The sequence below is a fragment of the Xenopus tropicalis genome, chromosome 4 (genome assembly GCF_000004195.4).
Source record: "Xenopus tropicalis strain Nigerian chromosome 4, UCB_Xtro_10.0, whole genome shotgun sequence".
In the NCBI taxonomy this organism is placed as follows: Eukaryota; Metazoa; Chordata; class Amphibia; order Anura; family Pipidae; genus Xenopus; species Xenopus tropicalis.
In genome coordinates, this window is record NC_030680.2 from 25,577,887 (window position 1) to 25,603,808 (window position 25,922).

At 39.6% G+C, this 25,922-nt stretch overlaps 1 protein-coding gene across 1 annotated transcript in view; it reads left to right on the top strand.

Moving 5' to 3' along the window:
- The first annotated feature begins 15,897 nt into the window (after window positions 1-15,897).
- Window positions 15,898-25,922, top strand: part of luzp2 (leucine zipper protein 2) — a 337,413-nt gene continuing 327,388 nt past the window's right edge. Inside the window, exon 1 of the mRNA XM_002936503.2 lies at window positions 15,898-16,223. Within this exon, the coding sequence (XP_002936549.1) occupies window positions 16,159-16,223 (65 nt within the window). The 5' untranslated portion in view covers window positions 15,898-16,158. The remainder of the gene's footprint in view (window positions 16,224-25,922) is intronic.

Consider the following 25,922-nt stretch of genomic DNA (forward strand, 5'->3'; position numbering starts at 1 on the left):
CCCCATAGTCTTTTGCTAGTAGTAACATCATCACATGACCTGGAGTAAGGGATTGTAGGAGTTTTCTTAAAGAACCCAACACAACACAGAAATCCCTAATATACACTGTAATCTGTTCCTATAAAAAGTATGAATAAATACCATATTTACTGTATATGCTGAAATCCAGCTGTAAACCAGTTCTTCTCTTTCTGCATCATTTGAAATCCTGGCAGGGGAGGAGGGACTAAAACATTGATGTTACAAATGGTAACAACGTATCTGTAGCTTACAGACAGCATACAGGTACTACATAACCCACAATGCATTGCACTGTGATTTGTTTTTTCCTTATTGACATCATGGGGCATATTTATTATGCTGTGTAAAAAAACGGCGAGAAAATTCGCCACACATCGCCAGGCTTCGCCGCGTAAAATTGGCGTAAAATCTGCATCATTTTTTTTACGCGTATTTTCTTCCACCTGAACTTATGGAAAATAACTGCGTAATATCCGGCGTAATATCCGGCGTTCAGATGGTGATCTTTTCCATTTATTTTACAAAGCTTTTTACTCTGTTTTTTTGGCGAATTAGTTTACACAGCATAATAAATATGCCCCTATATGTACAGGGAATTGTGGGATTTGGAGGATGCAGGCTGATAGCAGGCCAAGGTCAGTTGACTACTGTTATTTCTGTACTTTTTTTTTTTTTTTTTCAAAGTAGTCAATCAGATCAGCAGGGGAACAGGGGGCGGGGCTTAGGGAACTGTTCCAAATCATGTTATTACATTAAAAATAATGAAAAGGCTGCATATTTTTAATTGCGAAGTTGCTTAAAAATTCAAAAATCTCAAGTTATGTTTGAGTGGAGTTCCCCTTCAAAACATTGACTAAAGGTGGCCTGTACTTTTACATCAAACACCCACACAACAGATATATATATATATGAAAGCAAACATTCACATCACAGTTTAAATAACATTTTTTACTGACCCCATATGTTTCTCAAACACTAATTACAGTCTGGCTATTTACTTCCCAGTAACCAAACCGAGTGTGCAAAGGTAATTAGCTTCATGACTGCCCTAGTAGTCATTTATTCATAAAGAAATATAAGGTGACCAAAATTAATTCCACTCAATTTTCATTCCCATGGGAAATCATCACTATACTGTGTAATAGGACATATCCATTCCAGGAGTAGGCTTATTAATGAGCCTTAGAGGGGAGAGAAGCATTAGGAGGAAAGATAATTGCATCTCCACCCAATCTTGGTAGATCTCAGTTTAGCTTAGTTTATCAAAGGAACTAGAGGGTGATGGACCTTCTTTTCATTTGGTGCTGGTATTAAAGGTGGTATTAAAGGTAGCAAATCAGCAGTAAGTACCTATGCTGCTAAACATGGTCATACACTTTAATATCCTCATGTTTGGGAGGTGCCTACTGAATAGATTTCTGCCGCATGTTGAATTATACTGCAGATCGAAGGAGACCTTTCTGATAGATAATAGTAAGACAGGCCCTCCCAAGAGCCCTATACCTGCACCAATAAGCTGCTGACTCTAGTGGGGCTAGGTCATTATATTGTGTTACCCAATGTATGGGCACCTTAAAGGTAGACTATTGTGAAAATGGAAATTCTATATAAGCTTATTTACACTGAAAAAGGAAACATCCTAAATATAATGAATTCGACCATTTTCTGAAATAGTTAGGTTTATCTTCAGCATCTGTTTCTCTTCAGTCTCTCTCCATGCAGGAGCTGGGTGTCAGATTTTGATTGATGGTTAGATCGAATATATCGTTTGGTGGGGTACGCTTTTCTACCAGATGTATTAAAGTTTATTCAAATAAATGACTCCAGCACAAACAATATCTAACAAAGTCACTGATTTTGGCGCAAGTCCTGTATGTAGAGAGACAAGATTTCTGCTGATTTCAAAAGAGTGAGCTCTAATACATCTTCTAAGGCAGTGATCCCCAACCAGTGGCTCATGAGCAACATTTTACTTACCAACCCCTTGGATGTTGCTCCCAGTGGCCTCAAAGCAGCTGCTTATTTTTGAATTCCTGGCTTGGAGGTAAGTTTTGGAGGCATAAAAACCAGGTGCACTGCCAAACAGAGCCTCCTGTAGTCTGCCAGTATTCATAGGAACCACCAAATAGCCAATATTTGGCACTCCGAAAAACTTTTTTTATGCTTGGGTTGCTCCCCAACTCTTTTTCCATTTGACTGTGACTCACAGGGAAGAAAATTGGGGACCCCTGTTCTAAGCAAAGGAGAAAACTATATTAGACCTATCTGTGATACAAAATTACCTTCATAAAGAGAGAATGAGAGAGGAAGACTGCATAGAAAGGAATAGGGAAGAGAAGAAACTGTACAGAATATTTAATTGATTATATTTAGAAAATGTATTATTTCAGCATGATAAAGCTTATATTAAATTTTCACTTTCACAATAGTTCTTCTTTAACTGTTGCCGAGAAATATTAGCAAGTTCAGAAGCAGTACTTGCACCACGTGGTGATCTAGTCTTTCTTTTCCCTATACCCACAAATTTACATGGAGTGTTGGTTCACTTAGACTATGTTACCCAGTTACAGGTAGCCTTAAGTTCATGAGATCAGGTTAGAGCAGTGATCCCCAACCAGTGGTTCAAAAGCAACATGTTGCTCCCCAACCCCTTGGGTGTTGCTCTCAGTGCCCCCAAACCAGGTAGTTATTCTTGAATTCATGGCTTGGAGGCAAGTTTTGGTTGCATAAAAAAACATCTGTACTGCCAAACAGAGCCTCCTGTATGCTGCCAGTCCACATATGGGCTACCTAATAGCCAATCTTAGCTTTTATTTGGCACTCACAGGTACATTTATGGTGCTTGTGTTGCTCTCCAAGTCTTTTTAAATTTGACTGTGGCTCACGAGTAAGAAAGGTTGGGGATCTCTGCTTTACAGGATTCTTGACATTTAGATTTAGTACAGGCACCCAAAGCATCATTGTCATGCAAATCAGGTGGCACTTGAGAAAACTAAATATGAAGGTTTACCGAAAAGGCAAAAAGGAAGAGAACACTTTTTTTGCCACAGCAATCTACAGTATTTGTATTTCAGCTGCCTGATACAGAGTAAAATAAATGGACATAAGCACTACTTCTAACCAGAATCCATTTCCCTTTAAAGTAATGCAATGTTTCACTCTCTAATTAGAAAAGCATATTCGGCTCTTGTCATGGTAGCTGAAGAAGATCTGTTACCAGGGCTGAGCAGTAGGTCACATTGTGCAGAACAGCGAAAGAGGCACACAGTGAAGTACAAACAACATGACCTTCTTGATCCTTGCGTCTCCTGGCCAAATGTTACTGAACATTTGCTCTGTTCATGAGTGAGAAAATTCATCAGTACATTGTCAGTTCAGATATCATTACGGCATTGAAGCAGATGTTTGGAAAGCTTTTCCCATTTGTTACAAATGAGGATTTTTTTTCTGCCCCAGTAGGCTAGATGGCACAGAGATACCTGCCTGATTTGGACATAAATGATTTTTAGGCCAGTCCATAGCTTGCTGCAAAATTAGCAGCTGCTTTCTATAGTGTAAACAAAACCAAAGCCCAAGTCTAAGCCTTGGACCTGGGGGTTTCTGGGTAAGCCCAAACCCAAGTGGACATGAGGTGCAGTTCTTTCATGCCACCAATTTAATGATGAAGCATAGGAGAATAAAGGAAAGCTGCCAGGTTCTTATAATCTCAAGACTAGGGGGGAGATTTATCAATCCACGAATGGTCCGATCGTTCATTCGATCGGACCGTTCGTGTTTTCTGCAAATTTTTCGTACGTTGCGTGTTTTCGCCGAGTTTTCCGTTACTTTATGCAACTGTTTCATACTGTGCATTAAAAATAAAGCGTCAAAATCGTATTGTTGCGCCGAGTACGAAAGTTTTGGATTCATTCAAGCTTCGGTATCGTGACTTTCCTTGGGCCAGGTTGGAGCTGCAGAGTGCCATTGAGTCCTATGGGAGACTTTCCTTGGGCCAGGTTGGAGCTGCAGAGTGCCATTGAGTCCTATGGGAGACTTTCCTTGGGCCAGGTTGGAGCTGCAGAGTGCCATTGAGCCCTATGGGAGACTTTCCTTGGGCTGGGTTGGAGCTGCAGAGTGCCATTGAGCCCTATGGGAGGCTTTCCTTGGGCCGGGTTGGAGCTGCAGAGTGCCATTGAGCCCTATGGGAGACTTTCCTTGGGCCGGGTTGGAGCTGCAGAGTGCCATTGAGCCCTATGGGAGACTTTCCTTGGGCCGGGTTGGAGCTGCAGAGTGCCATTGAGCCCTATGGGAGACTTTCCTTGGGCCGGGTTGGAGCTGCAGAGTGCCATTGAGCCCTATGGGAGGCTTTCCTTGGGCCGGGTTGGAGCTGCAGAGTGCCATTGAGCCCTATGGGAGACTTTCCTTGGGCCGGGTTGGAGCTGCAGAGTGCCATTGAGCCCTATGGGAGGCTTTCCTTGGGCCGGGTTGGAGCTGCAGAGTGCCATTGAGCCCTATGGGAGACTTTCCTTGGGCCGGGTTGGAGCTGCAGAGTGCCATTGAGCCCTATGGGAGACTTTCCTTGGGCCGGGTTGGAGCTGCAGAGTGCCATTGAGCCCTATGGGAGACTTTCCTTGGGCCGGGTTGGAGCTGCAGAGTGCCATTGAGCCCTATGGGAGACTTTCCTTGGGCCGGGTTGGGGCTGCAGAGTGCCATTGAGCCCTATGGGAGACTTTCCTTGGGCCGGGTTGGAGCTGCAGAGTGCCATTGAGCCCTATGGGAGACTTTCCTTGGGGCAGGTTGGAGCTGCAGAGTGCCATTGAGTCCTATGGGAGACTTCCAAAATCGTGCACAGAAGGATCAAAGTCGGAAAGGTTTTCCTGCAATTTATGATCGTTTGGATATGAAAATTTCAAGACTTTCAGATCGCCAATATGATATTATCGTGACTAATATCATTTTTTCGTAAGCATATTCGTGATATTTGCGATCTTCCAAAATTATCGTATCCAATCCAAATTTTTCCCATTCAGTATTCGAACACGTGTTTTAATGAATCGGCCCCTAAACCTAAGCCTTGGCCTGGGCTATTTTAATAGCCTGGAGATGCAATTGTCCTTCATAATGCCACTCCTCCCTCTAAGGCTCACTAATAACTCTACCACTGGAACTAATATGTCCTATTACACAGTAATTATACAGCGATGGTTTCCCATGGGGATGGAAATACAATGGCATTAATTTGGAGCTCCTTATATTTCACTCTGAAAAAATGAATTACTAAGCTCCAAGCCCTGTTCTGCTTCATGGCATTGTAGAAAACTGCATTTTGACTGACAGGCTTGTCTCTATGGTTTCCATCTACTAGACGTCCTGTTCTATTTATATTTTTCTTCTTCATTGTGAAAGTCCCTTAAAGGAAAACTATACCCCCAGAATGATTTCTTAACCAACAGATAGTTTATATTATGTTAAGTGACCTATTAAGAATCTCGCCAAACTGGAATATATATCAGTATTGCCCTTTTACATCTTTTCCCTTGAGCCGCCATTTAGTGATGGGCTGTGTGCTCCCTCAGGGATCAGCTGACAGGAAATAATGTAGCTCTAACTGTAACAGAAAATAGTGTGGGAGTAAAAGGCAGAACTCTGCCCATTCATTGGCTGATGGGGCCTAGCATGTATGTGTCTGATTCATTGGCTGATGGGGCCTAGCATGTATTTCTCAGTTACACTGTTTACATAGCAAATAATTCACTCTCCCATTTAAAATTTTATTCTTGAACCAACAAATGTATTTTTAGCTGTAATATTGGTGTGTAGGCGCCATCTCAGTACATTGTGCCTGAGTCTGAGCTTTCAGAAGGAGCCAGCACTACACATTAGAGCTGCTTTCAGCTAACCTATTGTTTCTCCTGCTCCCAAGTAACTGGAGGAGTCCCAAGCCGGACTTGGATTTTTTACTATTGAGTGCTATTCTGAGATCTACCACTTAGTAATACAGGTGTCAGGTAGGTGCTATCTTACTACCTTCCTGTTCTTCTGCTGATCGGCTTCTAGGACGGAAATGGAGGGTAATAGCACTCCAACTTGCAGCTCAGCAGTAAAGGGTGACTGAAGTTTATCAGAGCACAGGTCACATGGCTGTGGCACCCTGGGAAAGGAAGAATATGGCTAGCCCCAAGTGAAATTTCAACAAACAATCTGTTTGCACTTAAAAAAAAAAAGGATTTCAATACAGGATTCTGCTGGAGAAGCGCTATTAACTGATGCATGAGAGTATTCCTTTAGTTAATTGCAGTAAATTTGGAATAAATTGTTGCATTTGAAATTTGTATTGTAAGGTATTCATTTCCATCTAAAGAGCAATGAATCAGCTCAAAATAAATGAATTTTCTTTGCTCCTTGTATTTATTAGCTGTAATAGTTTGCCTTTAATGACAAGGCAATGAATAAATAGTCCTCTTAAGGTGGCCATACACGGGCCGATTGTAGCTGCCGAATCTGAAATTGGCCAGTTTTGGATCGGGCAGGTTAAAAGATTTAGTCGGATCGGGGACCGCATCGACTCATTGATGTGGTCCCCGAACCAACTGCGCCCATTGCCGGCGTTATAATTTGATCGTTTGGCCCCAGGGCCAATTAGCCTACATTTGCCTGATATCGCCCACTCGTAGGTGGAAATATCAGGAGAAGATCGCCAAGCGAGCAGTACAATTTTGAGCACAATGGATCAGATTCAATTGAGTGAGAAAAAGGTCACGTGACAGTATAATGAGACATACACAAAAGTGAGTCCATATAGAAAGGATTTGGGACATGCTACGCAGGAAGTTTAGGGACATTTGATAAACATTCTCAGTTTTTCTTACTTGATCTCACCAGTCAGAATTTCCCATTGTTTTTCTGCCACTGCATTAATTTCTTACATTTGTAATTTCTCGCATGAGCTTTCATCCATTTTACAAAGTGTACAAGACAAAAGAAAACAAAGTAAACAGCTAGAAATTTTTTTTTTATCTGCCAGAGATATCTGTCAGGCAGGGTTTAGGAGAAGCAATATCAAACATTGATAAATTTTCCCCAAGAGGGTTTTTTTTAATTTTAATTTTCAAATAAACTCAACATTTTACAAAACTCAGATGTTTGCTTATTTATTAAATCATTTAAATCTAAAAACTTGACTGAATTAAACTGTTAAAAAAACTTGAATCTGTCAGATTCATGTTCAACTAATCATTTTCAACGGGTCTACAAACTCCCAAAAGTGAAATTAATTTATGATTAATTATGAATTTTAATTATGAAATGAAATGAATTGATGAGTTTTAGCACAAAAAGAATGATAATATTGGCAAAAATTCCGGTTAGAATGATAAGTCAGCCCTAAGGGTCTGAGCCAAAGCCATAGTGGAAATTCTTGAGGCAAAAAGTGCCGCCCTAACGCAAGGGAGCTGTCAGACCTTTGGTGGTGATGATTGTAGAAAGAGTCCATGAAGCACCTGAGGCTGCCATTGGGGAAGTCAGGGAGCCAATGTAGAGGAAAGAAGCCAGTGAGACTAAAACAGGGATGAAGCAAACATGTGGTCAGGCAGGAGGCCGAGAGAGACAACAAAACAAGCAGGAACAGGAGACAGGCTGGGTCACAATGGAAAAAATCTATAGAAATTCATGCTATGCAGTAGAGATAACTCAAAGACCACCAAGTACTGCCAAAATGGCTAAACACCCTTAAAAAGAATGAAGCACAAGGATGGCTTAATGTCTAGTCATCTGACCTAGGTAGCTCCAGTGATGAACTAGCTATGACCAGGATAGCATCAAGGCACCTAATCCTCTTAATTCAATCCAACCAGCTCTCCTCTTGGACAACCTTAAGACTAATGTCCCAGGGAGGGAGTTAGCAGCTTGCGATAGATCTCTGCTAATGAAATGCCTTTCCACCAATATGAGTCGCCAGTGGAAAGCCCTACTCATCGATTCGGCTTTCCGAAGTTGCACAAAGTTGCCTTCAGGAGGAAACTCCAAGTGATTTCAGAAAGCCAAAGTGATGCATAGGCCTTTCCACCAGCAACTCCTATTGTTGCCAGTGGAAAGGCATTTGGGAGCAGTTAGTCACCCTTATCATAGGTTCCTTACTTGCTCTATGGAACATTAGCCTCAGAAAAAGCCAGTATATGCCGGATGGATGTGAATACACTGTAAATACAGTGACTAGCACAATAGCAAACAAAAACGTCCCAACCACAACTCAATCCACTCTCCAAATAATCTTTAGAGGGGAGGGAAAGCTACTCTCCATGCTATGCCCCTACTTTCTGGCTGTACTACTTTGATATGCTCACCTAAGGTACACATTCCCCCTCTACACCCATATCTACACCAAACCTGCCATGGCACGTTGTCCAGTGCCAGCTCAAGGCATAAGGGCCCCTGCGTGAAATATAGATAAATTGTGGACGGAGCACAGGAACATCCTTCCATAAAATATCACTTTTATTCAAACGATTAAAACCATCACGGAGTTAGGCACGTACAGCTTTACGCGTTTCATGGCTTCTCGCCACTTCATCAGAAGCTACACAGGTGCCATGACATAATTGCATATAAATACACACCCCCAGCCCAAACCCTCTGCATAAGTTAACCCTATAAAAACCCCAACCGATCCCTTTAAGAACAGAAGTTAGAAAACATCGAAAAATACATATTATTCAATGTACCTCCATTATTTCAAGAAGCCCAAACTCAGTAATAATCCCCATATAATATGATTTATACATTAAACTTCATTTATACATTGCACATAAGGGCACCCGAGGTAAGCCAGAAGCATCACTTCCCCCCACCCCTGCTTGACAACTCTCCCCTTCAGACTCTCCCTACCAACCCACTGATCAGCAACTCTACTCCTTCCCCACTTGCCAACTTTTAACCCACCCTTTCGTTGCTCATTGCCTCTTTCTTTGACACTTACTTCATCTGCCAGAGCAGTTAGACAGGGCCACCATACACACAATTGCACCCTAGGCATGTGTCTCTTCTGCCTACCCCTAGGTTTGACCCTGTTCTGGGTATCCAGGCAGCTTCATTCTAGACACAGAGAGTGCAGCATTTATTGGCTGGGGGGCTGGGAACAGTATTAGCAAGCCCCTGTAACCTAATAGGTGACAATGCAAGAATGTTCTGTGGAATAGGCTTCACTGCCAGTTATTTCTTATCTAGTGAATTCTAGCAATGGCCTTAGGTTATCAATGGACAGTGGCAGTATTCACTAATCAAAAAAACCCATTGTCACTTAGGGAACCGAGCCTGATCTTTTCCTTATATTTAAAGACTAAACAAAAGTCTCCAGCTTGTCTTCAGCCTTGCACAGGGAATTTGTATTTTTTAGCTCTACCTGCCTTTAACAAATTTTAGCACTATTGCATTTCAGCGCACCTCAAATAAACTGCCAAACAGCGTTGTCAAATATGTCACGGAGAAGCAGGTTACGGGCGAAGTCACTTGGCACAAACTCTTCGGGCATATTACTCACAATGTCTAAACTATGAAATGGTATTTCATATTGTCCAGCTCTCGACTATTCAATCTACGGAACATTATTCCGCGAGTATAAAGCGCATTCAGGGACAGAGCCACTTGTACTTACATATCCTTTATTTGATTTTCATAATGTTCGCGATTCAGAGGCTCATACGTTTTGAATAAACCAATACTTACTTAAAATTCCAAGGACACTTGACCACTGATGAGGTTAATCTAAACGAAGAAAATCCCCCATAGCTTTATAATTCAAATGCAGCCGAGGAAAATAATTAGAATGTGGGATAAAAGTGAGTTAGAGCTGGACATTGTAATTACATTCAGCATATGAACTAGTAACTGTCTTTTCAGCATAAAATTATATGTTTCACGTGGATGGCAACTTTTTTAGCCTTCCTTTTCTCGTTCTCCTTCTGTATGTCAAGGTTCCACTTATTTATTTGAAGAGTGAAAATTAGTAGAGAGGTGACAACCAAATTCAGGATAGTTCCTATTAATTACAATGATTCCTTGGTGCCATATGTATGTGAATTATACATTTGTACCTGAAATGAAATTTCCTTGATGTTTAAATCCTTCGTTTTGTAGTGCGAGCTGCTTCAAATGCGCAAGGGCAACCCCTACTGGAGATTTTGAAAATAAATAGGAAATCTTTGTTATACTGTGTGAGTGCTGATGTTTTATTTTCATATCATATTGACTTTGACTTTTGACTATTGACTTGACTTTGAATTTTGGAAGCAAAATATTAAAAAAAATACTAATTTCAAAAGTCCAACAAAAATGAAAAAGAAAAAAGAAGAAAATGATGGTGTCAGAAATGGAAATAAATGATTTTTTTTCTAAATGAGGTCTGAATTGGACAGTGGGAAAACCAAGAGATATTAGCCATTAATAATGCAAGGGATGTTTAATACCAAGATTCATAGAAAATTGATTTCTCTCCTTAAGTGAGAAATCTGTATAGATTAGTTATTCATTCTACAAAGCTTTGATCTCAGATGCTGAGATGAACAAAACACCAATATTTCCATATTTGTTCTGCACAGCAGGGTTTGTATTGTTAATAATACAATGAACGGTCCATTGCTTGTGCATATAAAGGGGTTTATTTGGGCTTTTTCCAGTTACCCTGAGGCAATAAATACATATGTTGATTTTTGTAATCAAACATTATACCCAGCATGGGCAAAAAAGCCTTTGGATGCCCCTTCATAAGGCAACTTGAATTTGAAACCAAAATAGTTGCATCTTCAGGATATATTTATAGCTAGAAGGTAGGGACATGTGATTAGCCATAACTGGGCAAATCAGTGAAAGTCAATAGTTAGAACACAGGAGAGTGTTATTATTAATAGGACAAAGAGAGCTCTAGAACCATTTGCCCTTAGCCAACACACTCTCAGAACAAGTCCCCTAAACAGGGCTTTCATAATTCTCAGTTTTTGGGTCCAACTCAAGACTGCTGGCTATTAAAAAGCGGTTAGCTGTGAGAACACCCATTGGTTTGCATGCACATGTTCTACTTAAACTTACAAGGCTCACATGTTTTCCTTCCTAAAGTGCACTTGCATAGCAATCAGCAATTGGTTTAGGTTCTAATTTATAATCAGACTTGTACCCCTCCAATAGCATATAAAAAGGCACAAATATACTGAAAGCATGGCTGTGACCGTCTCCTTGTTCCATGAATAGTTAAGATAAAAAATAACTCATCCTAATATGTCACCCAAATTTGCCTCCACACTGGGACCACAATCCACTCAATGTTTTTTTTCCACAGCCCCTCTGTTTGGGAGCTACTAGTCTACTTCAAGTTTTGCAAATAAAAATAAAGTATATGTGGTTGCTATGGGGTAATGGCACTATTGCAAACTAGCACAACACATTTACCACATGTGTACAATGACAGGGGGATGTCTCTGCCCAAGGCAGAGTAGCAAAGCTGCAGCACTAAAAAGGGTCAGCTGGGGTATGCTGTAGATGGTTAGTGTTTATATAAAGCATATATTCACTTTCATTTTGGTACTTAGCCAACTTTCTAAATGGCCTAAGCAAGTGTTATTTTCATCAATGTTAATGTATAATTACAGACAGGGAGGTCATTGTTGCCTCCACCTATTAATGCCATTACCTAGAGCAGCACAAAACACCAATCAGTGCAATATGGGGCATATATATCAAGTTGTTAGGATCCCTATGGCACTGGCACATAGTACTTTATTTAAAATAGTTCTTTATTGATTATGATGTCACAAAATAAAATAGAAAAAAGAGAAAGATGGAAGAAGAAAAAAAAAAATCAGAGAAGTGCTCTGAGAGACATCCATAGGCATTACTGAGAGTGGACAAGGGGGAGTATCAAGGGTAAGTATTAGTAAGGGGTAGGTATTGGGAAGAGGGGAGCTAGCACCCCCCCCGGTAGTTGCCAATGGCAATAGATTCTCAGTTTCTCAGGGTGTGGGAGGATCCCCTGAAGATACAAAGGTCCACTGACAGATCTCTATGAATCTCTGCATCAGGCTATCCAGAGTCTAAAGAGAGTCTAAACGCTCTTTCATTAATATATTCTTTTCCCCTTCTTTGAGGATCTGATGGAGTGCGGGGTAGATTTCCAAAAAACGAGCAATAAGGGTTGTGGTTACCAAGAATAGTTGGTGAGCAAGAAATGCTTTACTCTTCTCTAGGTTTGATGGAAGCACATGTAAGAGAACCTGAGTAGGGGTTAGCGTTAAGGAAAGGTCTAGTTTCCATAAAATTAAAGAGTTCCTGCCAAGACCTTTGGAGCATTGGGCAATCTCAAAAGTTATGGCCCAGAGTCCCTATGTTTCTACACTGTTGTCAACACAGGAGTAAGTTTGCTGTATGCAAGTGTGGGGTTAGGTACCATTTAAGTAGTAGTAGAGTAGTGCTCTATATAGTTGGCACACTTAGTGACCTGCTTCACCCCCTGAAATGCCCTTTCCCGTCATATAAATCCAGTTGAGTTTGCAGGTCTGCCTCTCACTTGAGCATTGATTTGTGTTTCTCTAGGGAGTTCCCCAGCATCAACATTTCATGCAATATCCCAATCATGTTTTTACAAGGCAAATCTCCTCGACAAATTGTTTCGGAAGAGGTCAGAGAAGGTAGGGGTAATTTTACCTGGAAGGTCAGGGTAGTGCCGAATAGTGAACGAATTTGTCCCGTTTCACTTCGCCAAAAATTTTGTGATTCTTTCAAAACATTTGCAAGACGGTGAAATATTCTTGAGAGGGGAGAAAATGTTGCACGTCAAAACAGATTGCCATTTATTATGCGTGCAACAATTTTCTTTGATGCCGGTGACAATTTTTTTGCCCGTTTCGCAAAACAATCCACCACTTGCGAAATGCAGAAAGTTGCTGCAAATCCATGCCTGCCAAATTATTTCACCCATCACTAGTGTTGAATCTGAAAGTGTTTACAGTGAACTTTATTTGTGAACATTGCACCACCATTTTGTTCCACGTCCCAAACATCCCCTGCGTGTTTACGCTGGGTACAGTCCAGAAATGGGCAATGAAGTTCTGTACTGTGTTGTGTACAAATTTGCCCAGAGTGGCACAGGGGATGCCTGGGAAATGGAGCAAAAATGGTGGTGTGCCGCTCACAAGTAGGGGGATGAGCAACTAGAATCACTGGTGGTACAACTTGGTCCCTCCCAATGATAATACCTTCTTTCTACTGTAAATTTACAGCTGAAAGCTCAGTTGTGCTCTTGCACTTTTCCCTGCAGTGAGTTATGTGCTAAACCCCATTTAGTATAAGTATTTGCATTAATGACAATGCTCAGTTCAAGCACTGATGTTCCTATTGATGCAAGAGAACCTGGATGCTACTGCCACCTCCTGACCCAGTGGTAGATTCAGGGTTCCCTTGTGCCCAACATCAATAGGCAATGTGCACAAAACAATCAGGAGCGGATGTTGCTTGCATGCTAATACAGAGATAACACCAGTTGGATGAAATGCCTGTGCAGTTGCATTAAATTTGGTGAATCAGATTCACTGAAGTTGGAATTATGGGGAAAACACTGTATTGTGGGGGAAATTGTACTTTGTTATCCGGAAACCCATTATCCAGAAAGCTCTGAATTACGTAAAGCCTGTCTCTCCATTTTAATCAAATAATTTAGATTTTTTAAATCAACTTCCTTTTTCTCTGTAATAATAAAACAGTACCTGTACTTGATCCCAACTAAGATAAAATTACCCCTTATTGGGGGCAGAACAGCCCTATTGGGTTTATTTAATGGTTAAATGATTCCCTTTTCTCTGTAATAATAAAACAGTACCTGTACTTGATCCCAACTAAGATATAATTACCCCTTATTGGGGGCAGAACAGCCCTATTGGGTTTATTTAATGGTTAAATGATTCCCTTTTCTCTGTAATAATAAAACAGTACCTGTACTTGATCCCAACTAAGATATTATTAATCGGTATTGGATGCAAAACAATCCTGTTGGGTTTAATAAATGTTTCATTGATTTTTTAGTAGACTAAAGGTATGGAGATCCAAAATACGGACCCCTTAGACCCCTTATCCGGAATACCCTTGTCCCTGAGCATTCTGGATAATAGGTCCCATATCTGTACAGGTATGGGATCCCTTATCCGTAAACCCATTATCCAGAAAGCTCCGAATTACGGAAAGTCTGTCTCCCATAGTCATAGTTCATAGTCCATTTTAATTAAATAATTTAGAATTTTAAAACTGATTTCCTTTTTCTCTGTAATAATAAAACAGTACCTTGTAATTGATCCCAACTAAGATATAATTACCCCTTATTGGGGGCAGAACAGCCCTATTGGGTTTATTTAATGGTTAAATGATTCCCTTTTCTCTGTAATAATAAAACAGTACCTGTACTTGATCCCAACTAAGATATAAACAATCCTTATTGGATGCAAAACAATCCTATTGGGTTTAATTCATGTTTTATTGATTTTTAGTAGACTTAAGGGATGGAGTTCCAAATTACAGAAAGACCCCTTATCCGGAATATCCTTGGTCCCGAGCATTCTGGATAATGGGTCCTATACCTGTACTATGAATTCAAGGGATATGCACTGGACAACAGTTTGTTATTGTCATGGCCATAGTTTGAGAAACAGGGTCCCAATACAAAATAAAGGTTATGAATTGCATACCCCGTGTCTTTCTCTTGTTTTTGGGCTACATTTCCTAAATCATCCATCACCCTCAGGAGGCAGGCTAAGCTTTAATAAGATCTATAGAACATCTATCATGTAAATAGCAGTTATAATAAGCCCCTTTTTGGAGCCCCAGTAAGATTTGGGGATTCTGAGCTATTGCCCTTAATGCTTAATTTTTTCCTTGATCTCCGCTTAAAATAAATATTCCATAACATTTTATTTAAAATATTCAAGCTCTATTTCTTCTTTCCTGCAGAAAACATTGGAGAAAATTCTTTAGACAAAACTATATTGAGTTGGTTCCTTCCTGCACTTGAGGGCTAGAGTCCCCTGGGGACTTACAACCCTATTCAGTATACAACGTGCATTGTGCTCCTATGGAGTTGGACCCACGGCCACTTTCTCCTGCAATTGACAAACAACTGCAAGTTATTATTTGGTTCAAGCATTGTCTTTTTTTGGCATGATAACAACTGAACTTTTTCATTGCCTAAGAAGAGATGTGGGTATGTTTATACATTATACTGATATATGTGCTCTAGTTACATGGATACACAGAAGCCTCCTTCACTCACACACCCAGCACTGACTCTTTATGCTCTTAAATTCATTCTGATAAACATATTACTTGAAAAATTAGATCTTTTTCAAGCAAAGAGTTAAGTACTAGATATACCATGACCTGGATGAATGAAAATCTCCATAGTCTTTAGACAAAACTATATTAAGTTGGTTCCTTCTTTCACTTGATGGCTAGAGTCCCCTGGGGACTTACAACCCTATTCAGTATGCAACGTGCATTGTGCTCCTATGGAGTTGGTCCCACTGTCACTTTCTCCTGCTATTGACTAACAACGGCACTTTAATTATTTGGTTCTTGTTCTTTTTTGGCATGATAATCATTTCACTTTTCACTCCCTAAGAAGAGATGTGGGTATGTTTATACATTATACTGATATATGTGCTCTAGTTATATGGATACACAGAAGCCTCCTTCACTCACACACCCAGCTCCGACTCCTTATGCTCTCCAATTCATTCTGATAAACATATTACTTGAAAAATGAGATCTTTTTCAAGCAAAGAGTTAAGTGCCATCCAAACACTCCCCTTTCTCCCTGGCTGCCACTTAAACTGCTAGTAATAACAGCCCCCTGAGGACATCAATAGAGTTACTGTGTTGAATAATCACAGACTATCAGGCAGGAGGCTTGCAGCAGCAGGTCCATTGCCTGTGACATCACTCTTGGAGCTCAGACCCAGCTCAGAGTTGCTTTCATTAGGCAGTCTGTCGGTCCGTCTGCATCCCCTACATCTGCATCTCTGCACAGGAGCAAGCCTGCCTTGAGGAAGGGTTTTTTTTTTTTTTTTTTTTTTGCTATACCAAGGGACGGTGGGAGGAAAATACACAAGCACAATCCAGGGACGCTGCAATATGAAATTCATCAGTGCCGGGTACTTGCTGTGCCTTTTGCCAGCGCTGGCTTTCAGCAGCACCAGGTGAGGAGAGCAGGATGCTGTGTTGCAGGGATCTCATGTTTGGGCTGGTAGCATTGTCATGTCTTAGTTTTGACTGTATTCCATTGCTGTGCAGCATTTATACATACCCATAGGTCTCTTAAACACCCATAGGTCTCTTCTTTTGTCTTAGTCCTGGAAGGTCAGTTATTATTCACATATTATGTTCAATGCCCAGTGCAGTAGAAGGAGGGGGGAAAGGAAGCAATCAGAGAGTCAAAGTTGGAAGCTGCAATAAATAAAAGCCTATTCTTTCATTAGAGTAAAACAGAAATGAAATAGTCCTGTAGAATTGGATATTTTGCTTCAGCAGCTCAGCAAAAGCATTCTTTACAAACCGAGATCAAGAGCGAGGATTAACCCTTGGCTGCCAGCTTTTCAGTAATGCCGATTACAGTATGTGGTGTAAGCGTTCCTCTTTGGCAGCAGTATGTCTAATAAAGCAAAGCAATTACTGTATATGGTATTGATTAGCTGATTGGAACAAGATAGCATAGTTCTATTAAATGTGATGCATAATTATCATAATGGCTTACATACAAGTTTTACATTGGAAATTCAATTTTTAGTTCATGAAACCAGACCTCTGATCCTTTGTTGTCTAAATATATATATATAAATGTATGTGTGTGTGTTGGAAAGTTATTTTTTCCTCTTATATATGTGATATTTATTTCATTTGGATTGATTGTTGATCAAGAGCATTTTAAGGAATTATGTGAGTACAGAAGAAATCAGATAAATAGAGTGTTGGAGATGTCTATTGATTGGTACACTAAAGGGTTGGGGTTAATTCAGAACTGTCATATTAGGCTACAGGGTTTTAAAGGGACCGCAAGGAATTAAACTGATATTTTTTAATTGTTCATAAACAGGAAAAAACTGTATATTGTGGATTTTGTGTGTTTGATGAAACTTGTACAGCTGGCACAGCATTGCTGTGAGGGAAGTAGGGTTAATGGATTGTTAATGGATGTAGAACAGCAGTCTGAAGCATTGGTTCTAAAGATTTTGCTAAACTACAATTCCCAGCATTCCCCAGCAGCTTGCACACTGTAGCAAAACAACATTAAGAGATGAGCAAGTCCTCAACTTTTTTTTATGATTTTGCAAATTGGTTTTGGTGGGAGAGTCTTCATCTCCAGAGAAGACCTTTCTCATTTCTGGTAGAAACATTTTTTTGGGGGCCTTTCTTTTGGGAGTGTTCTTGAGTGCCAACTTTATACTTGTGTGACATTGCTCTGAAGGTAACATGTTGTAATGTTATTAGATCATTTATGCACGGGAGCATACATTGAACATGCTGACATACACATGTAAGTTTCACCATGAAAGTAGTCGGCATTCATTCCTTTTGTGCTGGTAACATATTAGCAATAAATAGGTTAGGAACTGATGAGCTTGGGTACTAGGAACAGTTACTAGAGGAAGATTCATTCTATGGCTTGCCAACATTTTCTGCAAGGATTGCTTAGGAATGCTGGGGGTTGGAGTGTGACACTAGTTTGAAAAGGGAGCTTTGAATTTCTTGGATGAAGTTCAAGAAGTGAGTTTGAAGAATCTTGGCTAACTGTATATGTTCTTCAGGGTCTTCAGAATGCCAGTGTTTGTTGGTGCCCCTTTGTTTATTTACCAATGAGTTCTAGAAATGGACCAATGTACAAAGATACATAGGACACCATTTACATTGCCAGAATATCTCATAACTCAAGTTGGCATTGTAAAATGCGTGGAGAACAGAACAATCACTTGTGTCCAAATCAATTATCCACTTGATACCATGCCACTCACTTTTAGCTCTTCTGCAAACTATATTGGAGTATCTGTGTAACTGTGTAATTGGGTCTCAAATAATTTCTTCTGTTCCCCCATATGTTAACCTGCCCACAACAATAATTATGGAAGCATATTATTCAAAGTAATATAGCTCAGATGTGGCTAACATCTGTAGCTAATACAGGTATGGGACCTGGGGTCTTTCCGTAATTCGGATCTTCTACCTCAAGTCTACTAAAAAAATTATTTAAACAGTAATTAAACCCAATAGGATTGTTCTGCCCCCAATAAGGGATAATTATATCTTAGTTGGGATCAAGTACAGGTACTGTTTTATTATTACAGAGAAAAGGGAATCATTTAACCATTAAATAAACCCAATAGGGCTGTTCTGCCCCCAATAAGGGGTAATTATATCTTAGTTGGGATCAAGTACAGGTACTGTTTTATTATTACAGAGAAAGGGGAATCATTTAACCATTAAATAAACCCAATAGGGCTGTTCTGCCCTCAATAAGGGGTCATTATATCTTAGTTGGGATCAAGTACAGGTACTGTTTTATTATTACAGAGAAAAGGGAATCATTTAACCATTAAATAAACCCAATAGGGCTGTTCTGCCCCCAATAAGGGGTAATTATATCTTAGTTGGGATCAAGTACAGGTACTGTTTTATTATTACAGAGAAAAGGGAATCATTTAACCATTAAATAAACCCAATAGGGCTGTTCTGTCCTCAATAAGGGGTAATTATATCTTAGTTGGGATCAAGTACAAGGTACTGTTTTATTATTACAGAGAAAGGGGAATCATTTAACCATTAAATAAACCCAATATGACTGTTCTGCCCCCAATAAGGGGTAATTATATCTTAGTTGGGATCAAGTACAGGTACTGTTTTATTACTACAGAGAAAAGGGAATCATTTCACCATTAAATAAACCCAATAGGACTGTTCTGCCCCCAATAAGGGGTAATTATATCTTATATCATTTGTATAGGCTGATATTATAGCAGAAATAAGGAGGCACCAGTGCTCTACTGATTGCCCTACACAAAATTCACATGCAAAATATAATAACATTATATGCAGTCAAACTTTCTTCACGTTCCGAGACCCACCTATCATACTCAAAAGTCAATGACAGAACTACTTGTTCAACAATATATACCTTTGTACAAACTTACAGTATGTTAGTGTTATTACATGTCACAGTTAATAATTAGCCACTCAGTGACATTTTCTGTCAGGAACAACGGCTAAAGATTAAATTGTAAATGCACTTGTAAGCTTCATGGCATGTTATGATAGCTCTTTGGGAGACAGATCCCACAATTTTGTGTATATATCTGCTGTCTATGTCAAAACCATAAGAAGGGGTAAGACTTACAACAGAGCCAGAAAAAGAACTTCAAAGTCTCCTTTATCTTAGATGAGAATACACTTACTAACATTATCAACATATTGAATTTGGAAATACCATAGCACTTGCCTTGGCTAAACTGGCCAGACACTTACAGACTGTGTTGGTCTGTTATGGCTGTTTCTAACCAAAGAGTAAAATATCCCATTTGTGTCTTCCGAAAATACTTTTGGATGGTTCAGAAAAACCACCTTATGATTGGATATGATACCTATTTGAGGTGCTTAGTTGACTGTATAATGCATGGGGTCAACATCTCCTGTAGATTCAGGATAATCCATTCTGTTGGTTTGTTTTCATTAGCTATGCATATAAAGGCAATTGATGGGTATCTTGCCTTGTGTATAGCCACCTTTGCCTTTTCTCCATAGAATAAAGATCATCCTATGCACCCACAAAGCTACACAACTATAACTTCATCCATTAAGTGTTTTAGGTTACAGAGGTATAACTTCTAATACCTTGGCCACTGAATGAGTGTTTAAAATAGTTGAAGCAGGTCCCTTGCCAATAGTCAAGGAAGTGAAGAGGACAAGGGAAATGCCCTTCCTTTTTTAAATGGATGTTTAATGAGCAAGAATGGATGTTTAATGAGCAAGAATAAAACATAGCTGGTTTTTAACATTTATGAGCATTACTATACATGTCTTACCTACCTACCTTGCGTGCAATTGCTCGCTCTACAATAGGGATCTCAGAAGTGCCCTTGCTCTAAATGGATTTCTCTTCAGCTCTCCTTAGCTTTTCTTTTCCACCTGTCTCATTCTCTTTCTCATATCCCTCACTCTCTCTTCTTAATCTTTAACACCTTCTACTGTCTAACATATTGTGTAAATATATATATTCTGTATATATTAAGTCTGGTTGCTCTTTTTGATTTATTTGTGTGACAGTGAACTTGAGAAGCCTCATTTTTCACAAGATACATTTCCCACCTTAAAAAGAACATATATTTATGTTCCAAAGTCGCAGCTGTCTGGATTTGTCATGCAGTGGGAAAAAATCTGATAGATCAGAATTCTGTATTACTTTGTGAACTTTTGTTTTTTTCATTGTATTGAGAACAATGTATCGCGGGTCGCCTAGAAATAGCAAAAATTAATTCTGCAACGAATATGATATTCTTCGGTTGAAACCTCATGTGTTGCTGTGGCCTCTGGAGATAATAGTGAAACAGTGATTTAAGAACTGGCAAATGAAACATACAGTAAGCTGATAAGATAATTTTATGGTGAGAACTCAGAGGGCTGGAAAAATCCCACTGTTAATTTCATGTGACGATGGATATTTGTTTACCTCTGTCTTTTCCAGATACCAGAAAATTGGATTGCGTGATCACTAAAGTAGACTGATTATACTTTCAAAATGATGTGCAGTTGCTGAATACTCTAAAGGCTAGAATTACTACCTGAAATAATATCCCCGTACTATTTTCTGGTAAAAAAAAATAATATTCCATTTCCTGGAATTTTCAAAACACAAAATAAACCAAATGACAGAACTGCTGAATGTCAACTAAGCCTTTTCTCTTTGTATTGAGCCAATAAAATAGTATAAATGTATTTCTACTGGAGACCATGCTTAGCTTTTGTTACGTTCTTCCCTATGGATTCTGCCTTGTTTTGTCTCAGCAATTGTCTTTTTCCTTTTGCTTCGGGTCACTTTATCTTCTTAAACGGACCTTTTGTCACTATGGTAAATTTTTAAGAAGACTCAAACTAGGACTAGCATTACTCAAAATGTGCTTAGCTTAATTTACTTGCCATGGCAAAGATGTGAAGGAGCACTGGGAAGCTTGCTTGCAGTCTGTTGAAATGGATGTAACTACTGTATATTTTGCTTACCTACCCCCAGTTATTCAGCAAGGCATTTTTTTATCGATTATAAACACCCTTAACCTCTAAGATATGGAAGTTTGTCTAATATTAAGGGAAGACAAGTATAAACTTAAAAACCCTGTTAAGCTTAGTGAGCCAACAGAGACAGTATCCTTTTGTAACACTTTTATGCAGGGCTTTATAGGTTGTTTATCAATCACAACAGTCCCTGCTCAACTGGAGCTTCCAGTCTAGGGTCCCTATCACATTCACACAATTCACTTGTGTCAATTCCATTGCAATCCAATAACCCAACCTGTATTTTTTTTGGATATGGGAGCAATACAGAGTGCTTGGGGAAAACCATGTTCTCCATGGGGAGAACAGGTCCAACAGTGCCCAGGATAACAACTCAGGACCCAGTGTTATACATTATAAACACCTTGTTTCAACCTCTAAGTTCATGAGCTTGTATTGTAGTCAGCTTGTACACTAATCTAGATCACCGTTTCTGGAATTTTGTATAACACTAATGGGAGGCAAGTACAGTAAAAGTCAAGATCCTATTAATTTCAGGGATCCTTCAGAGGCAGGAGAGAGAGTGCGATGTTCATCTTTGAAAAGCTCATGGGTTGCCATTTTTCAACATATATACAGTGCTTACAATGTATTCATCGTTCTTATCAGTCCCTGCCCAGTTAGAGCTTCCAGTCTAGGGTGCCTATTACATTGGCACAATCTACTACAGGAATGGGATCCCTTATCCCGAAACCCGTTATACAGAAACCTCTGAATTACGAAAAGCCTGTCTCCCATATACTCCATTTTAATCAAATAATTCAGAATTTTAAAACTGATTTCCTTTTTCTCTGTAGTAATAAAACAGCATCTTGTAATTGATCCCAACTAAGATATAATTAATCCTTATTGGGGGCAAAACAATCCTATTGGGTTTCATTAATTTTTTTGGATTTTTTAGTAGACTTAAGGTATGGAGATCCAAATTACGGAAAGACCCCTTACCTGGAATACCCTCGGTCCCGAGCATTCTGCATAACAGGTCCCTTACCTGTACTAAGAATTTTGTCAGGAGCCAATAAAACTACTTGTATGGTTTTTAGTGTTGGAAGAACCCAGGGTTCATGGAGAACCCCACTTAGAAATGGAGAGAACCAGTAAGTACCCAGGCAGTAATTCAACCAAAGACCAAGTGCTGTGTTAGAATAAATCACAACCTGCACATCCAGAACCAGTAGCAGAGAACCAGGCAAGAATGACACATTATATAAGGAAGCGTATGAAATATTTAACAAATAATCTGTTCTATTATATTTTATTTATAGGCATATATTATTTATTATATTATAATTAATTATATGTATATATAACAATAAAAATAACCACAACTACAATTTCAGGAATTTCAAAACATACTCTTTCCAGTGCACTTTTATACTATGGGGGTCAGCTAAACAAAAACCCTTCAGTTTCAACATCATTTGCCATTTGTAGTGAAACTGGTTATACAATAAGTAAAGAAGTGCAAAGCAGTGTATATAGGGAATCTGGGAAGATTTATTGTGCTACATTTAGACTATGGTTTATACTATTTTCTCACTGTTGGGTGGAGAAAAGAATGTGGGAAATCCAGTGTATGTTACATTTATCACAGTGTGTGCTCACAAGCTGATTGTAGTGCCTGCAGATCTTTGCTAAAATAGTTGGCCCTTTATATTAGAAGAATATAGTTAAAAAAAAATATCATATAGTCATAGTATAAAGAAGCACAGAATCATACATTAGGGGATGTGCTGCTTCACCTGTATGTCTTTTTGAGGGCACCAAAGGGGCTAGTGAAGGTGCCAGGGACTGTGGGGAGGTGTGTTCTTGGTGGGATGGGGATATGGGGGTTTTCTGCTTCCTCGATAGGACTGGCTTGATCCACTAGGGGAGGGGTGGGTATTTAAGATAGGGAACACCTTACCTGCCGCCATTTCCACCCTCTGGCACCTGGTACACCGTTGAGCTTTACCACCCACCCTCCCATTATTTAGTTAATTTTTTTGCTTGTTTGTTTTTTGTTTTACCTCTCTGTATTGTGCTGGTAACAAGCTGTTATTTCTATTCTAAATGTATTTGTAACAATTAGTTAAGCTATTAGGGAGGTTTATTATTTCTACTGTCACATTGGTTTGGTGGGTATATAATGGGTTCCTTGGCTTATACAAGTTCTCTTGGTTTATATTACATGCCCACTGATGGTTAATAGAAGGATGGTTGGTGATGGCATGGCAAGGACATTTTTTCCGTGAATAAATATGGTCAATAAAGTTGTGGCCGACCTCCACCCATTTAAAGGAATCTCAGTGGCCTCAGTGTATTCTTTATATCCCTGCTATGTGATGCTTAGGGTACTGGGGGATTTTTTTGACCCCCTCACTTCAACATCACGCCTACCTCCTCATAGTGGTTTAAAGTAAAGCTGACCAGTGGTTACGTAGTGCATAACAGGACAAATCAGGATTAAAAGGTTTGATTGATCCTGCATCTTTGAATAACGTCTCCTTAGGGCACAGCGGCTCATATACTGTATATAGAAATAGTATTTTGTGTTTATAGATGGGAAATTTATAGTGACTAGTTATGGAAATGTCAAGGGTCATGACATTTTTTTACCTGCTCATAAATATTGATTGATGATAGAACTTCTATTCTTAGAAATGGTAATCAGTGATGGCAAACTGACTTCATGAAGCCCTCTTTGAGAATAAGCCTTTTAGGACAAGGAGTGACAAAATGATAGCCCCTACCCTCCATAATTATATTTTAACTAATATTTATGAAAAGTTCCCAAAGATCTGGAAGCAAATACATTTTTTTTAGCAGTAAGGCACATAAAGAACATGACAGTTTCAGGGTTGGACTGAGCCAGCAGGGCACTGGGAAAAAAAAACAGATGTGCCATGGCCTCATGAGCCTCGTGAACCCCAGAACCAGGCCTGCACCCACCACCGGTAAATGTGTGCCCCCCCATTCCCCATTGCAGCCACACGTTTGTTTGCAGTATGCAGGGGAGGGAGAGTTAGCACTGGAGTAGGACCTCACCACTGGGGTGGGGGGTGGGGGGAGGGCCCCTGACACCCCAGTCCGACACTGAACAGTTTTATTCAAGTGCATATGAGGAGTTAACATGAACCATGATGCACAAAAGTATCAGCAGTTTTGCAGTTAGAATAATGATAGAAAAATAATGACAGGAAACCCCTCTCTAGTTGCTATAATCTACTGGACTGAGATACTTAAATGTATGAAAAGCAGAGGAAAAGGAAAATATCCCCCAGGACTATGGGCAACAATTTTCCTTCTCATACACAGATCTTTTCCATTGAATGAAATGAATCATACTGCGCCATAGTACGACATGGTGCACCAAGTGATGTAGGGTTAATCCCCCTGTAGGCCCTCCACTATGGCTTACTGTAAAAAATATCCCAGCATTAGTGTTACTGGCGTCATTTAGCTCTGTCTCTGAACCTCTACTACAGAGCTTATGCTGAAGTTGTTTTCAGGGGACCTGAGCCTAACCTACACTTAACACTAGGTTTCTTTGAAAGCATTAATGTGATTAATATGTTTTATTCTGACAACAGTATCCTTTTAAAAACTGACTTATTAATAACCCAGAAGAGCCTGATGCCAGTGGTCATTTTGCTCTTCCAGTTGGTACTGACAAATGTGAGCCTTTATTTCCACTACTGGCAAATAAACAGTGTATACACCAACACCAGACTCAGAACAGCTGACCCAAGACCTTTTACACGTTGCACAACCCACACATACCTGGCCTATAACAGCTTAGCTTGCATCCTACAGTAAAACAAATGATAATGAACCTAAAAATTGTATCCTTCCTCTAAGGATGGCAGAAGGGAAAATAGAAGGACCTCCCAACTCCACATCTGAGTACCAACACCATACCCACATAGCACTGCTGGTGCTCTATTTCCAATCAAGACAAAAAGGTATTCCCATAAGGGAACAGAAGGGTAGTGATGTCTTGTTGGCTTTTCCTACCTTACTGCCTGCCTCAAGCCTTTCCCCTTAAGAATTTAGATCAGTAGCACATTGGACTAGGGACCTTCTATAATATGCTCAATATCTTGGCTTTAAGTGACCTCACTGTTTGTTTTGACAACTAAACAACAAAACAGTGCTTGAATTGGGGCAAAAAAAGTGAAGGGATGCTATGGCTTATTATAACAGTGGGTGTGGCTAATAATTGTGGGAGGGGCTATATTACACTAAGCCCCTCCTGCAATTATAATCCACACCTTCCACTGTAATAAGCCTTGCCCACCAACTCTCTTTTGTTTCACCCTCTTTATAGCAAAGCCATGGTGCAATTTCCTTCTAATGAACAATTTGGTGGTCAGTATACATACATTTACCAAGTATGTAGCATGTATAATCTCCAACATGTCTGTGTATTGTGTGTCTTAACGCAGCCAGCAGAACCCCAACATATTCTATATCACCCCACATTAATCATACAGTATATATACATATAAGTGTTATCGGTATAACACTTCTTCATCTGTTCTCTACTTCTCTCCTAGCAATTCTTTTTCTTTCCCTTTATTTCCTATTTGCTCTTTTTTCTTGTG